The 17312-nt window shown below is 38.1% G+C and overlaps 1 protein-coding gene across 4 annotated transcripts in view; it reads right to left on the bottom strand.

Annotated features, from left to right (window-relative positions):
• Positions 1-17312, bottom strand: part of SORCS2 (sortilin related VPS10 domain containing receptor 2) — a 1257082-nt gene that overhangs the window by 487160 nt on the left and 752610 nt on the right. For all 4 annotated transcript variants that reach the window (XM_043971225.1, XM_043971226.1, XM_043971227.1 and 1 more), the window contains exon 3: positions 12532-12631. In XM_043971225.1, coding sequence (XP_043827160.1) covers positions 12532-12631 — 100 coding nt within the window. The remainder of the gene's footprint in view (positions 1-12531; positions 12632-17312) is intronic.

Here is a 17312-nt window from a genome sequence, read left to right as displayed (position 1 = left end):
GTGGAAAGGTATGACCTTTTTCCCCCCACTCCCTGCCCCACATTAGTCATGTTGTAAAACTAGAATCAGAACAAGAGGTGAAAGTGACAAGAAAGAAAGAAACAAATAAACAAAAAACCAAACAACAAATAAAGTGAAAATAGTATGCTTCTAACTACATTCAGACTCTATACTTCTTTCTCTGTATATAGAGAGCATTTTCCATCTTATGTATTGAAAATTTCTTGGATCATTGTATTGCTGAGAAGAGCTAAGTATATCCCAGTTGTTCATTGCAAATGTTGCTATTTGCTGTGTACAATGATCTCCTGGTTCTGCTCACTTCACTCAGCATCAGTTCATGTAAGTCTTTCAGGTTTTTTGAAATTCGAGGTATGACGTTTTCACAGATAATAAACAACATAACAAATGCTTTGAGGTTGTCAACGATTTATGTTTATATCAGGGAGGAAATAGGGATTATTGATAAAGGAGGAGACTGAGAATCAAGGAAGGCTTCCTAGATAAGGATGATAGTTTAGTACAAGAAGTAACCCAGAAGTTCGTTAGTCATAGAGAGGCAAAACAGCTTATCCAAGGTCACACAAGTTTGTGTGTGTATGTATGTGTATATGTATATACACGCACATATATATATATTTATATATATATATTAAACATTATGGTGGGGAAATGTATTGGAGCAGGGAGAGAATTGAGGGTTACAGTGGGATCACAGATGAGCAGAGGAAATGGAGGTTTATTACTGATGTGGAATTGAGAGTATTTAGTAATTGATTGTAAATGAGAGGCTATGGGCAGGGAGAATAAAAGGTAATAGTAAGACTTTGAAGAAGGAATAGTGGATGGATTGTGGCCCAACTGAAAGAATGATAAATCATTTCTTTAGCACTGAGTATGTACTAGACACCATGCTAAACACTGGAGAGACAGAAGAAATCAAAATAGTTCCTGCCCTCAAGGAGGTTACATACTAATGGACAAAGACAAATATATAAAGGGGAGTTAAGAAGGGAAGAGAGTACACATGCTAGGACATGGTTTGGAAATGTCTGAGCAGTAATGTGGAGGTCTGTTTCTGAGAGGGATAATGCAAAAGCTCACAGAGGAAAACCTATGATTTGAGGGAAAGATTCCAGGTTTACCTGGGAAAGGATTGAGGGAGATGGCCAGAGTGCAGGTAGTTTTATAATGAAATTAATAGAAAAAGCAAATCGAAGGGGAAAGATAACAAACATGTTTTAGAGACACGACATTTTAGTTGATGCTGGGACTTTCAGCCAATGTTGATGTGAGTCCAGAACTCAATTTGTCCACTTGGATTCTAGTGCTCTCAAAAATTGCCAACTTATATTTGTAGATTGGGGTGGATTACTTATCTATGGTCCCTGAATGCTCCTCCCTGATGATAGGAAGCCCTCTACTTCATTTTATCCCTCATTGGCCTCATTCTCCTTGCCAATAAACCAGGTATCATTGCACCTTTCCTTGAAAACCAAATCAGGCTCCTAGTTCCTGAATAGTCCTGCTCCTGGATCTAGCCCTGGTCAGAGACAGGCCATTCAGTACAATGGGGGCTGACCCATGTGTTTTAGAATACCTACTATTCTAAAAGAAAACAAAATGAATGATAGAAGAAATAAAGTCAATCTTTTCATGATTTCTGGTCATTGGAAACTTTCCTTCTGCAATATTATCTTGGTCTATCTTAGCTCTGCTCCCCAGAAAGCCACAGACGTATCCTCCATCATTTGTCATCCTCCTTCTTACTCCAGCAATTCATAGCTATCACAGTGTTCCCATTTTCCACTTTTCTGGGAAGGAAGAGCCTCATGTGCCCTTCAGAGCTTGTAAACAGCCATTCAGGGCAAGAGCCATATCATGGAGAAGCTGTCCCCCTCTCATCTGGAAATGGCTTGGATACAAAATCTGCAGGGGAATTATTAGCAGAGTTGTGCCTATGAGAAAGAAAGTTTCAGGCAGCTAGTGTCTGAATCCATTTATTAAGGAATTCTTCTCCCATAGACCCATGGGGCAAGGCTTTGTTGTCCTTGTGTTCAATTTGTTTCTACCTGGATTAATGCCCTGTGCACTGGACCTGCATGGATAGATCTCAACTACCCCAGGAAATATGCATTCACTTGTGGAAGGTTTTGTCTCTATGTGTCTTAAGGTACTTAGAACTGTTATGAGGTTGTAAGCTGCTAATGAAAGTGAGCTTTAGGCTAGTCCATGGCCTCTAGATCATGAGCCTGAGCACCCACATGCCTGCAAGGCAGAAGGAATTATAAAGAAAGGGATAGGACTTTCACAACCATCCATCCTTCCTTAGTGTTGATCTCTCTACTTGATTTTGGATGCCTCAAAAGTAAGGTTATTGATTAAGCTTTTATAAAACTTCAAGTCTTGACAACAAATCATGAAGAATGAAGAACATGTATTACAAAACCACATTCTTGATAAACAACAAATATTTATTTACCACATACTATACATGTTACTGTTATGTGAACTGGTAATAAAAATGTATTTGACCCAAACCCTAGTCTCAATGATTTTATAGTCAAATGAAGAACAGTCAACTACACAAATAATTATGATACATTATAGTCCCATTAAACATGACTCCCCTAATCATACTCTATGTTCTAATAAAATTTGCATTCTTATTGTTCCTCTCACATAGCACTCCATCTCTAGCTCCCTTCTCCATGCATTTAATTAGATCTCCCCAGGTCTGAAACATTTTTCTTCCTTACCTCGGGTTCATAGTGCTTAATAATTGCTTCATTCATTAATTTATTCACTCATTCTCTCATTCATTGAATTCCTAACTTCAAGGCTCAATGTAAGAACTATCTTCTATTTGATGCTTTTCCCAATTCTACCAAATGCTAATATCTTGTCTCCCTAAACCAGTTAGTATTTATTTTTCACTTATCCTGTATATTTATAAGTACAGATGGTTCCCTGCCCATTTCCTTCCCCATCCCACCCCACCCCACACCATTCCAAATGTAAGATCCTTGAAGGAAATGAGCTTCCCCCCCCTTTTATATTTCAGTAGCTGGCATGTAGTAGATTCTTTGGGGGGTTTTGTTTTTTGTTTGCTTGTCCATTTGTTTTGTTTTGTTTTTGCATGGCAATTGTGAGGCATTGGGGTTAAGTGACTTGCCCAGGGTCACACAGCTAGTAAGTGTTAAGTGTCTGAGGCCGGATTTGAACTCAGGTCCTCCTGACTCCAGGGCCGGTGCTCTATCCACTGTGCCACCTAGCTGCCCCTACCCCATAGATTCTTAATTAATGCTTCTTACTTGGTTGAGTGACTTAACTACAAAGTACAGACACCATGGCATAGTGTAAAGCTGGGTTTGGAATCAAAGCCCAACTCTGCCACTTTCTAGCTATATGATCCTAGATCAAAATTAACCTATCCACATATCAGTTTCCTTTATTTGTGAAAATTAATGAGGTTGGGCTGCATGACTTCTGTGGGCCCTTCCATAGCTTTAAATTTACGTATTTTATGCAGAAGTTCTGACAAAGTGCTAAGAATGAATATGTCGACAACAACAATAATGATGATGATGATGACTGCATTTATATTTCAATTTAAGGCTTGCAAAACACTTAACAATATTATCTAATTTTATCCTCACAACAAGTCTGCCAGGTAGGATTTATGATTATTTCTATTTTACAGATGAGGAAACTGAGGCTGAAAGAGGTAAAGTGACTAAGTAAGCACAAGATCTCAGAGATGGCTAGTATTTGAAGCTAGATTTGAAATCACTTCTTCCAGACTCCAGGTCTAGTGTTCTACTGAAACACTTAGTTGCCTCCTGGGTTAAGCAAGGGGAAATCATATCACTTGTGACTTGGGGGTAGAGTGGGAAGATAGAAAAGGGACAGGGAAGGACTCAGACAAGATACATTGTTTTCTTTTTTGTTCTCCAAAGGTATGCTTTGTTCTAGGTCCAGCCCTTTCCTTTTCTTCATGAAGGGATTTTGAGAAAGACAGCTTCAACTGTTCTTGCAGAAGAAAAAATGCAAAATCCTCTTTTACACTCAGTGGTTTTTAGGTAATTAACAAATGGAGAGTCTCAGTGCTTAAGTTTTGAGGAAAAGAGAGCTGCTCAACCCACACTCAGATAGCAATCACTGCTGTTGAAAACAAAGGACAACATGATATTATTAAGTGAGAATTCATTATGCCCAACATGAGTCTGCATCCTGACATTCACTCAAACCCCTCAGGAGTCCATATCTATTTTCTACATCCTGTTACTCTGTTAATTCCCAGTATTCTCTTGTTTGGTTCTCATTCATACCATATCATTCCCTCCCTACCAGAATGACCTCTAACTCATGTATTCAGACAACATTGGAGCTGAAAAGGATGATAGAGGTTATCTAGTCTGACACTCACATTTTACAGAAAAGGTAACTGAGGCATAAAGAAGGGCAGTTGGTGACTGAGTCATAAAATGTTAGTGCTGTGAGGGACCTTAGAGCACAGAATGGTACACAAGGGAGGGATAAAAGGACACAGAAGGCCAGACCAGGAAAGGACCTTTGAATACTGAATATTAGAGATAATATTTAAAAGAATTCAAAAAAAGATAGGCATTATGGTAGAGAATAAAATACTTCAGGGGATGTTAATACTGGAATGATGGGAAGCTCTCAAGAATGAAATTCAGAAAATATAAAGTGGAAAAAATTCCAGAGAAAAAGGAAGAATTGTCTAAAAAGTCCAATAAAGATGCAACCAAATAGTTTAGATTTTCATAAGAAAAATGTAGAAGATGGAAACAAGAACAGGTTAAAAAGTTGGGGTGGTGCTAATAAGGAAAGTGTCAACAGTGTTAAACTTCAGAATTAGTGGAGGCTTTATGAGAAATTAAGATATGGATTAAAAAAAGACTTTATTGAGGGAAAAAAGAATCAAAGAAGGAATAAGACCATTACTTGGGGTGAATTGGAAAGATGATTATGGACAATGGGAAAAGTCAGAACCATTTAATTCTCACTTTGCTTCCATTTTCTCTACCAAATGGGACATTTGAACTAGAAATAACAGAAACAAAATGGCCAATAAGGAAGGTATATCCAAGATAAGAAGAGCAATGCTAAAGGAGTCACTAGCTGTAGTTTTTGGGTCCAAGCATCCTGGTTCAGACATACTACATCCTGGGTTAATAACTACTACTACTACTACCACCACCATCACCACCACCATCACCACCATTATGATTTATGTAGTACTTGTGTGCCAGGCACCGTGCTTATGTGCTAACTTCTAATAACAAACAATTCTAAGGGGCCTTAAAGTTAGTAAAATATTTCACATATGTTCTCTCATTTGATCTTCGTAACACTGAGAGGTAGGCATTCTCATTATCCTCATTTTACATTGTACTAAGTCTAAGAAAGGTTAACTGACATACCAAAGGTCACATAGCTATTAAGTATCTATATCAGGATTTTAACTCAGGTCTTATTGGCTCCAAGTCTACCTCTCTATCCACTATGAAACAATCATCTATGATTCCAGAGGGTTGATGATGCCTACTACCAACTTTCCAAGACAATAAGAACCAAGAGATGATGAACTCATGATGCAGAATAAGACATATATATATATATATATGTCCACCAAATGCCATTGTGAATGAAGCCTAAGGAATGATGGGAAAAACCATTAAAAGTGTTTATACATAAAAGCAGCTAACAAAGAGCAGAGAAATTTGTAAGGAAACTGGATATTAAAAATAGATAGGGAATCATAAAATCATAGAATTCAACAGACACTGATTTTATTGAAGTGTCCAAAACAGAGAATAGGAGGCAGTATTCACAAGAGATCAACAAAGGAGTTTATAAGATAACATCATCAGTTGACTCCCTTTTCATGGGAATGGTGCTCTGTCATCATCAATATATATATTGGACAGGACCAGTTCAGGAATTTGTTTTCCTTTACTATGCAAGTTTGTCAAGGAATTTAATTTTAGATGTTTTTCCCCAATGGCAGGGAGGTCATGGGGGGATTGACTTTTAGTAATTTTTAAAATGGGATGAGAACATTCTATTTCAACCTTGCTATTTCCTTGATAGCAAAACATTAAGTTCCCCATAGCATGGTAATAATGCCAAACATTCATGTGCCTGCCCTTAATGCCACTTTTATTCAATAATACCCATATGGATACTTGTTCCACAGCCCACTAATTGTGGTAATAGTAACATGCAACTGCTATTGCTCCCCCCCATATGTGTTGGTTTCCTAGGGCACACATCTCCAAGATCTATGTCATTCCATGATGACAGAGCACCAGTGAAAAGGGAGTCAACTGATGATGTTATCTTATAAACTCCTTTGTTGATCTCTTGTGAATACTGTCTCCTATTCTCTGTTTTGGACACTTCAATAAAATCAATGTCTGTTGAATTGAATTCTATGATTTTATGATTCCCTATCTATTTTTAATATCCAGTCTCCTTACAAATTTCTCTTCTCTTTGTTGGCTGGTTTTATGTATAAACACTTTTAATGGATTTTCCCATCATTCCTTAGGCTGCATTCACAATGGCATTTGGTGCACAGTTACCACTTACAGTGAAATATTATGACATTCCAAGTTCAAATCCACATCAGACACTTACTAGCTACATGACTATGGGCAGATTATTTAACCTGAGCCTCTGCTTGCTCATCTATTTAAAAAAAAAACAAACAAACAAGCAAACATAACTCAGAGGGTCATTTTTTCAAGGCTCAAGTGAAACAGAGCATATGAAGTATCACAAATATGTAATTCTAAATAAAAGATGGGTTTTATTTTTCCTGCTGTTGCTGCCACTACTACAACTGTGAAGCACTCTTCCCATCTTCCTGTGAATGATGAATCAGAATCACTCTCATAAGTGTGAGGGTTCTACTGTTCAAAGGCCATAGTCCATCTGTAGGAAATGTCCCAGGACATGATCAAGTTACTCAATTTTAAAGGGAATTGGACACTTTACACACACCACGTGAATATACTTCAATCAGTTTGGGAAATTTCTTGGTGAAAATGAAAGAAACTATATGTCAAGTGACTTAAAATTGGCAGAGACCCAAACTTTGTAAAATTCATACAAGCTGTCTGTTCTACTGCCCTGTATGTATTAAGTCAGGATAAAGGGACAAACTTCCAGTATCTTTTGGGGAACAGTTCAGATGCTACCTTATCCATGAAGCCTTCCATCATTCTTTAGCTCCTGATTTATCTCTCATCTCCACTCTCCTCCTCATCTCTCTTCCTTTTCCCTTCCACTTCCTTTCTTTATTTTCCCTCTACCCCTCTCCTTCCCCTGAGTCTTTCTTCTTACATTCATGTAGAAGATGGATTAAACAGATTTATTTTGGTACCAGGCAGTAAAATGAGGGTTTGTGGGTATAAAAAGAGTAGCATTCCAGATAAGAGATTATACAGTCATGTATTAAATTGTATGTCCCAGAACTGACTCTGAAGTCCATTCAATCTTCATCTTTAGACTTCAATTTTCTCATCTTCAATATGGGGATAATGATACTTGCCTAACTACGTGACAAGATTGTGATGAGTTTCAATTGGGGAAATATATATATGTGTATACACACACACATATATGTATATATATATATATATGTATGTAAATATATATAAGTAATTTTTAAACTATAAATCTTTATACAAATAGAAGCCATTTTTCTCATTATTCTCCAATAGGTCCTCCTTTAGGACCTCATTGGACTGCAAATATTCTACAGGTAGGGACTTTAGAAGCCATCTAGATTGACCCTTTCATTTTTCAAAGGAGGCAACTGAATCCTAGGAAGGGAATTGACTTACTTGCCCAAGGTCAAAAGATATTGTGATAAAATAATGTGATTTTGCAGACGTCCAGGGGCCCCACCTGAAGATTGATTTGGAATTGATTGAATTGGGTAAGACTGAGAAACTGAGAACCTACTTAAGAATGATTAAATTGAGACCATGCCTGGCCGACCCTGAGTGGGGTGTTGTTCTCAGAGGCTGTGGACTATGACATCGACAAGAGAACACTCTCAACCAATCAGCTTGAAAGACCTCCCCATTCAGTGAGGGAGACAGGAACTAGGAAGCTGAGGTTCACTGGGGGATGTCACTTTTTTCATTTGGGAACCAACACATGGCGGAGAGACAGAGAAAAAGAGAGGGCCTCTTTTCGTTTGGGACTTTGGCTTGGTGGGAGACAGAGAAAAGATGGACAGAGAAAGAGAGGAAAGTAGACAGAAAGTAGATAGACTATTCTGGCATTACAGGATCCCATGTGTTGCCTTTACTCTTTAATAAATCCTTAAAAGCCTACAATCTTGCTGAATTTATCAGTAATTTTAGCCAGTTTTCCCCCCCAAAACTGGGGGGAGGGCAGGTTAGGACCCACATTAGATTTTAAACATAACAATATGCATAGAAAATTTTACTGTAGCCTCATCTCATAATGCCTTGACAGTAACCAAGGATTCTTGAAAGCCTAACTAACAGAGTGGAAGCTCTGGCACATCTTTTGAGGGTGGCAAAACTTTCAATATATACCTAAACATGTGCTTTGATTCAGTTACTGGGGGTCCAATATTGGGAAATTTGAAGAAGGTCTTCACTGAAATATTGGTAACCATATGATGGTTTGGGTGAGACATGGCAAGAGAAGTTCTATAACAACTCATCAAAGCTTTACAGGGTTTCAATCTGTATCATGAGAAGTAATACCCACAATAATGAAGTCATGGCCCCCTCCTTAAAGTATAAATATTCTAAGAACTGAGAATATATGAATAATAATAAGTCCTCGAGTCCTCAGGGATGGTTTCAAGGAGGAGTTGGACCATAATTCAGAATTATAGACTCTCAGAGTTGGGAGGGTCATCTAGCTAAACTCCCACTTGTATATAGATTTCTAATATAATGTCCCTGTCAATTGGCCATTTGCCTCTGCTTGAAGAACTCCATTTATTAAGAACACATTATCTCCCAAGGCCATTTTGGACAACTCCAAGTGTTAGAATGTTTTTCTAAATTGATTTGAGCCAGAAATCTGTCTCTACAACTTCTATCCATTGTTCCTTGTTCAGTTTTCTTGATCAAGGCAGAACAAGTCCAATCAATCCTTCTACAAATAGTCCTCTTTACACTTGAAAGTATTGATCATGTTCCCTCAAACATCCCCTCAAGTCCTGTTTCCTCTATACTAAAAATTCCTAGTTGTTTTTTTCTCCAAACAATTCTCATGTGACAAGTTTGTCTCTCCCCTAACCACTCTGTCCCTTCTAGACTCATATCATTCTGTGAATGTTTTACCTAAAATGTGACATCTAGAACTGAACCCAATGTTTCACATGTGATTCAACCAGGGCAGAGGACAACAAAGTAATATATATTTTTTCAATTCTGGAAACTATGAAGTGTATATATGTGTGTTTAATAAATACAATCTAAACCTAAAATGATGCAACCTTTTTTTTGAGGGGAGAGGTTTGGGTAGATGGAGTTCCCATGCCTCACAAATGACTCATTGTGAGCCACTATAATGTCCAGGTCTTTTCTGAACCACTTTTGGCTAGCCATGCCTCCTTGATCTTATGTTTGTTGAGTAGTTTTGAATTCAAGACTAGGAGTTTCTGAAGGATATGACAAAAGAAAGGATGTCAGCACCTTGGCCAGAGGCAGAAGGGAAGCTGAGAGCAGTGAGTAAAATGGAACTGTAACAAGAGATAGCCTGAGTGAGAATGTTTGTGCTGAGCCAAGTTCTGCTTCAGGATGGCATGTTGTACAAACTAAAGAAGGAGAGTGTAGAGCTCTTTCTCCTGATAGTAATCATCTAATATTAAAAGTCTTATACTAATTTTGGCAAATCAGTTATTTGAAACTCCAGGGTTGAAGATGGGTATACAAAATTTTGGGGATTCCTGGAAATGGTATTTTGACTCAGAGGATCTACTTCTGATGGTTTTCCACACTTCTCCCCAGTTCATAGACCCCAATTAGGTGACCAAAAAACCACACATATTTTAGTCTCACTTCTGCTGTGAATATACTTTGTGTTGTTTAGTTGGCTGAGGTTTTGTGTTCAAATATTCGATGAAGCTATAATGATAAGGCATTTCTGAGATCACCTATGGCTGGAAATTTGCACCAGGGTTTCCTTAAGACCATACCTCATTAACCCCAGGATATTTTGAGAGATGATAGAGAAATAAGAAAGGACAATTCAAATGAGTTTCATAATAGAATTAAAATTAGTCCCTATTAATTTGCCATGTAGCCAATCAATAAAATATTTATTAAGCACCTACTATATGTTTATTACATCAGGTGCTGTGCTAAGTGCTAAGGCTAACTATAGGAGAGAAGGCTTAGGGATCAAGGAGTAGGGGGAGGAGGTTAGTTGATCCATACAGGATAGACAAGTTATCAAAGAGCATCTGCCAAGGGACCAAGAAAGTCGTGACTACTCAACCTGAATCACCTCTCCTACATGCTGACACCTTCCTGTCCAAAGTGGCACATTCATCACATGAGAGAAATCTACCTCTTTTGCTTCTCTACATTCTGTTCTGCCTAAGTTCAATTCCAAGCCTGTCAATCAGACCGTTTTTACAAGCAATAAAAGGCCCATTTAAGAAAAAGGAGTGCTTAAAAAAAAAGATGACATCCTGTTAAAAATAAAGCCAAGCATATCAAGACAGCCCAAAGGAATGATATTTAACAGCTGCATCCTAATGTAGCTGAAACTGCTGTGAATGGGGCCTTGTGTCTGGCTGAAGTTCACAGAATTAAAGCATAGACCAGGTTTGTCAAAGTTCGTTGCTTGATTTGCAGTCTTTATTTTGACCACCAGCCTTCTCTGAAGCTCATATTCCTTTTCCATCAAATAGTTATAATAAAATGTGTGCTAACTATTTCATGAGCAAAAGATTTTGTAAACATTAAAGCAAGGAAATGTTGAGATGTAGCATGGCACAGTACCTTAGAAGTTGTGGTATCAGAAAGATGCGGGTTCAGTTCTTTCTCAGAATTATACCCGTCCTGTGACTTGGGGCAAGTCACTTAGCTACTCAAATCCCCAAGTACCTCTCTAAGATGCTAAAGTACAAAGGAATTGGAGCTCTGCCATTGATGGAATGTGTTTTTCTGTGTCAGGAGTTCCCAATATTGATGTAAGCAAGCCTGCCCTACCTCTATCACATACAAGGGGAAAAATATACACAGAAACACACATACCTACCTAAGTACATAATACAGACCTACATACATACATATACCCCCATGTATGAACCATTTATATGCATGTACATATATCCATATCCATATCCATATCCATATCCATATCCATATCCATATCCATATCCATATCCATATCCATATCCATATCTATATCTATATCTATATCTATATCTATATCTATATCTATATCTATATCTATATCTATATCTATATCTATATCTATATCTATATCTATATCTATATCTATATCTATATGATGTTAAACATCCAAACACTCCAAGGTCACAGTTAAAGTTCAATTTATTCCTGATGGCTCATTTTCTTAAGCTACTGAACAGTTTATATTAGCCTCAATCAACTTTCAGATTTTATCTCCTTGTCCAGAGGCAGAGAAACGAGTACAAGGAGCGGGATCACTCTCCTCGTTCATTGGGAAAGAGACCAAAGCCAATTATGCCTGAAATGAGTTGTTGCCTTTTGCTTAGCTCAGAGAGCTGCTCCTGGCCAGGGACAATCTGGAGAGCCACGGAGGTAGTTCAGGTTCAAAGAATAAGAAAACAGTTACCTGTCTTGCAGAACATTCAAAAGCAAAGTCCTCTAATATGACTCAGAACAAGATGATGCTTAACACATGGGAGAGATGAACAGCAATGTATATCAGAGAAACAGACCACATCCATTCCTAATCAATTGAATGCTCATGGCTGATATTTGATTATGTCAAATTCCCAAATACAGTGATATATTTTTCTTTTCAGAATAGATCAATTGTAAACACTTCACTTGTACTACAATTTTTCTCTCTACCATCATTTCCATAGGTATGAATCTTTCTGCTCCCATGTATACATAATCATGTCTATCACCATGTGTTTGTCTAGCTCTGTCTCTGTGTGCGGATATTTCCCCACAGTTAGATGAATGTGTCTATATTTTTCTCTCTGAACATTTAATTTGCGCATATCTTCTCTGTAGGTACAAGACAAAGCAACACTGCTGAATAAACACTCAACAGAATTCCTCATGTTTCAACAAACCACCATTAGGATGAGAAAGCAAACTGAGACCACATGGTTCAGACTCTTAGAGAGGAGGTTACACCACAAAAGCTTCAATGTGGGTATTCTGTTGTGGCAAAATGACTCTATTGTGTTTCTACCAAGAAAATTCCCCCCTCAAGTCAGTGAACTTGAGTCTACATTTCTTAGAGCTGCAAATAGAAAAGAAGGTCTCATACCTTTCTCTTGTTTGTAGGGCATATGTAGAAATTGTCAATCACAGTAGTGATGCCTGGCTGCAAGTTGAGTTTGATATATGAGGTCCCATAATCTGATGACCTGGAGGAAACAGAGAAAACCCTTAAACATCAAATCAAATTTCCCAACATGCTATTGGCTTGTAACTGAAATTGTTGACCGTGGAGATCTGCTTCCCTGGCTCCTCCAAGCACAATACTGATCCTTCATGCTCAAGTTAGGCTGTAAACTCTTTGAGGGAAAGTAGCAAATTATTTTTCACTTTGTTTTATGTCCACAGTGCTGGTACTAAACATATGCTGTTTGACTGAAGGAGTCAATATGAACTTTAGTGAAATAACCAGGAACATGCTATGTAGGCATCATCTCATCTTTCCCCCCCTTCTCTGTCACATCTCCACTCATGTACCCCACCTTTTATCCAAACTGGTCTCATTTGGGTCTTGTTCTTAAAAATTAGCTGCACTTTCCTGCCTCTGTGCCTTGGCTCAAACCATTCCCCAGATTATGCTTTCTGACTCCACCTCTGCCGGCTAAAATCAGCACCATCCTTCAAAGCAAGGTCAGCACAAATGCCAAGTCCTCCATCAAGTCTTTCCTCATCTCCACAGTTAGAAATCATAAAATCCTAGAACCTCATCCTTGGTAGGAGGCTAAAGTGGCATCTAGCCCATGTCAGATATAATAGGAACCCTCCTACAGCATCCCTAGCAATTGTACATCCAGAATCCAGGTGAAGAAGACCTTCAGTGATGGGCAACTTACTACCTCCTCTGTAAACTTTACAGTTTATTGTAAAGTAATGTTAGTTTTGCTCTGGTCACTGCCCCAAGAATAAAAATTCCCATCCATTCACTATAACTATTCTTAATTTAAATGTTAGGAAGAAAGCAATCTGATTAAGAAAAAGTGAAGGAATCTGAGGTGTGGAAGGGACCTCAGGGAATATCTAGTTCACTCCATCCCTAAAAAAGTATCTGTTCTCTGACAGCATTAAATAGATGGTCCAGTCTTTGCCTGAAGACCTCTAATTAAGGGGAGCTCATTATCTCCTTATATATCCCACTCCATTTTTTATTTACTCTCATTTTTTGGAAGTTTGTCCTTACACTGAGCCTAACCCTAACAATCTGACATTTGCACTTACTGCTCTCAGGAGCCAAGAAGAATGCTTTTTTAAATGGTAGGTCTGAATGGAGCTAAAATCAATTGTCATCTCCTCAAAACATTCTTTAAAAGCTCTTTCCTTCTTCACACTGAAGACTCTTAATTCCCCTATGCAAGACGTCACAATTATGAATGGGGGCTCTTGTTCTGAGCTCTGGAATTAAATTTCAGAAGATCCATGAATTAGAATGGGAAAAATACCATATTTATCTTCCCTACCTTCTAACCAAATTTATCATTTCCTTCAGTTATTTCAAGATATTATTCTTTTAAGGGGTCCATAGGCTTCATCAGACTGCCAAAGGAGTCTATCCAACATACCCACAAACATGGAAGAAAAGATCATGATCTGAATTATTGGCTGGAAATGGATTATAGGATTATACAGTTAGATGTAGAAAGGGCTCAGGAAGTCAAGTACAACTCTACCCCTTTATAGATGAGGTAAGGGGTTATGTGACTGGCCCAGGGTCACAGAGCTAGTAAGTATCTAAAGAGTGATTTGCACCCATCTTCCCTACTCCCAAGTCCAATGCCTTATCTACTACACCATTCTGTCTCTTGGAAAACAAACTCTTTGGCACATAGTACACAGAACATATATTGAAGCTGTTGAATGACTCATACCCTTCCCAGACCCTGAACCTGCCAAGGAGAATTCATTTGTAAAAAGACATACTTGCTAAGCCAAATGAATCTCTAATGTCTGGAATGCTCTAGTGTGGGATAAAGTGAAGTATAGAATTTCAAACATGTCTGGGGAGATGTTTTGAGACAGAGAGGCCCTGCCCAGGGACATTTAAAATCACATTATGGTGGCCACTTCCATGACCATATTGCATGAAGTTGGAACTATTGTAAGTTTTTTCCCCACCTTTTTAATAGTCTGTTTGCTTTTGTAGTCAGACATTGTTGAATTAAGTAACCCATCAAACCTGAATGCATAACTTTTAATGACCTTATTGTATAAACACAATGGGTCATGCATGTTTTATGTACAGTCATATGCACAACTTGACTCCGTGATGAACTTTGTGCATTATTCACTGCTACAATAATGAGCTTTGGGAGGGGGACCAGTAGTACTAAGAAAAGGTCAAGAACTACTACAAAGAACCCCACCCCTTTTTCAAACAAGTTGTACACCGAAATAAGCACAGTAATAATTGAGTTGCTTAACACTTTAGGAACGCAAATTATTCTGTATTTATTATCTTTAAATATATGATTCATTTTGATTTCAAGACAATTCTAGCAGGTAGGTAGGGAAAATATTATTTGAGAAGCAGATTTCTGCAGGGGATCGAGCACTGGATTTGAAGCCAGAGAGAATCTAGGTTTTGCTCTGCTGCTATTATACCTATGTGACCTTGGGCAAGTTACAACCTCTCTGTGCCTAAGTCCCATCTAGGGCACACTTACTGGGAGTAAGAGGACTTAGGTTAAAATCCTATCTCTGCCACTTATAAACTCTAAGATGAAGGCATGTCTTCCTGTTTTGGTTAAAGGTAGAACTCTCTCTTCCCCTTTGGAATAGAAATGCCTCGATGTCAGATTGTTGCTTAGCACAGTGCCACATATATTAACAAATAAACTGAAAACTCTGTGGACATAATCAGTAAATTCTTGTCATCCTCTGCATAAACAACAGATTTTTTTAATGCCACTCTTTCTAAAATGGTGTGTCCTGAACTGAACACATTATATTAACATATATACAGAAGAGGAAGGAGCTTTTGTTCTAAGTGGTCAAGGTAGGCCAGAATCAGAATCTCCTAGTTTTCTACCAACCAACTTTGTATCCCTGCAGATTTTAGGGGTGTGCAATTAAAGTTTAACAATTGATTTGCTATTGGGGGACCATGTAATCTTAGTACACTTTAAAATTTCTACATTATTAACATTTTCTCTATTACTTTCTTTCTTCTTTTTTTTTGGTGAGGTAATGAGGGTTAAGTGACCTGGCCAAGGTCACACAGCTAGTAATTATCAAGTGTCTAAGGTCAGATTTGAACTCAGGTCCTCCTGAATCCAGGGCTGGTGCTTTATCCACTGTGCTGCCTAGCTGCCCTATTACTTTCTTAAGTCGGAACAATCAACAAAACTCTAAATCCAGGCCTGATTCGTGATTTCCAAGGTAAAAATGCTCATACTGAAAGTTGAACAATAGGTTTTCTCCAGGAGTTAATGCTGGTACAACACACTCCAGAAGGAGTCTTTTCTTTCTTTCTTTCTTTTTTTCTTTCTTTTTTTCTTTCTTTCTTTCTCTTTCTTTCTTTCTTTCTTTCTTTCTTTCTTTCTTTCTTTCTTTCTTTCTTTCTTTCTTTCTTTCTTTCTTTCTTTCTTCCCTCCTTCCTTCCTTCCTTCCTTCCTTCCTTCCTTCCTTCCTTCCTTCCTTCCTTCCTTCCTTCCTTCCTTCCTTCCTTCCTTCCTTTCTCTCTCTTTCTTTCTTCTCTTTCTCCCTTTCTCTCTTTCTCTCTTTCTCCCTTTCTCCCTTTCTCTCTTTCTCTCTCTCTCTTTTTTTTTTGGTTTAAGAGGCATAACAAGGCTTGAGCTATTTACCCCACCAAGCTTTTACAAAGACCACAGAACTTAGAAATGTAAGGGAATTTATAAGTCATTTTTAAGTACTATGACCCAGCTTATAAAAGATAATTCAAAATATAGGCTTAGGTGCAGCTAGGTGGCACAGTGGATAGAGCACTGGCCCTGGAGTCAGGAGTACCTGAGTTCAAATCCGGCCTCAGACACTTAACACTTACTAGCTGTGTGACCCTGGGCAAGTCACTTAACCCCAATTGCCTCACTAAAAAAACACACACACACACACACACAAAATATAGGCTTAGAGTAGAGCTATCAAGTGTCTGATTCAAGATGAGGACCTAGGACTCTTGAATCCAAGTGCAGTGATCTTGAAACTACTACACTATGCCATCTCTAACAACACACTGATCAATTTAGGTATTGTCTGAAAGATCACAACATGTTAAGTACAATTTTTATTTCCTAGAACAACTAAAACAGTGAAGTCATTTGATATATGCCATGGAAAAGCTCACAGAATTGGAATTCCTGGTCTGTGTTTCATCAGGAAAAAGAAATGAACACTTTTCAGGGAGCCTGAACAAATCTTCCCTCATGGCACTGGGGTAAGTGCTTGTCACCGGTTATGCAGTTCATTCATGAAAGAGATGGGCCTAGAACTCTGGCATTTTTATTCCCTGTCAAGTGCTAGATTTTGCTATGTGACTGGAAGTCTGGAAATCTGTATTCTAGTCTAGGTGCCATCATTATCTCCATCATCTTGGACATATTGCTTCCAAGAGACTCCAAGCCATAGTTTCCTCTTCTGGAAAATAATGGCATTGAATCTCAATTTTTCTAAGATCCCTTACAACACTAATAATATGTTCTAGGTCAGAGGTTCTTAAAGTTTTTCCAGTCTTGACCCCTTTAATGTTCTAGACATTTTTACATGACCCCAGATATAGAAGTATACAAAAGAGGTAAACAAATCAAATATATACTACCAAAATTTTCAGGACCCCCCATTTGTAGTTACAAAAGCCCTCATGGGTTTATGACAGTTTAA

This window comes from Dromiciops gliroides, chromosome 6 (assembly GCF_019393635.1).
Source record: "Dromiciops gliroides isolate mDroGli1 chromosome 6, mDroGli1.pri, whole genome shotgun sequence".
In the NCBI taxonomy this organism is placed as follows: Eukaryota; Metazoa; Chordata; class Mammalia; order Microbiotheria; family Microbiotheriidae; genus Dromiciops; species Dromiciops gliroides.
This window is presented reverse-complemented; position numbering and strand designations above follow the sequence as displayed.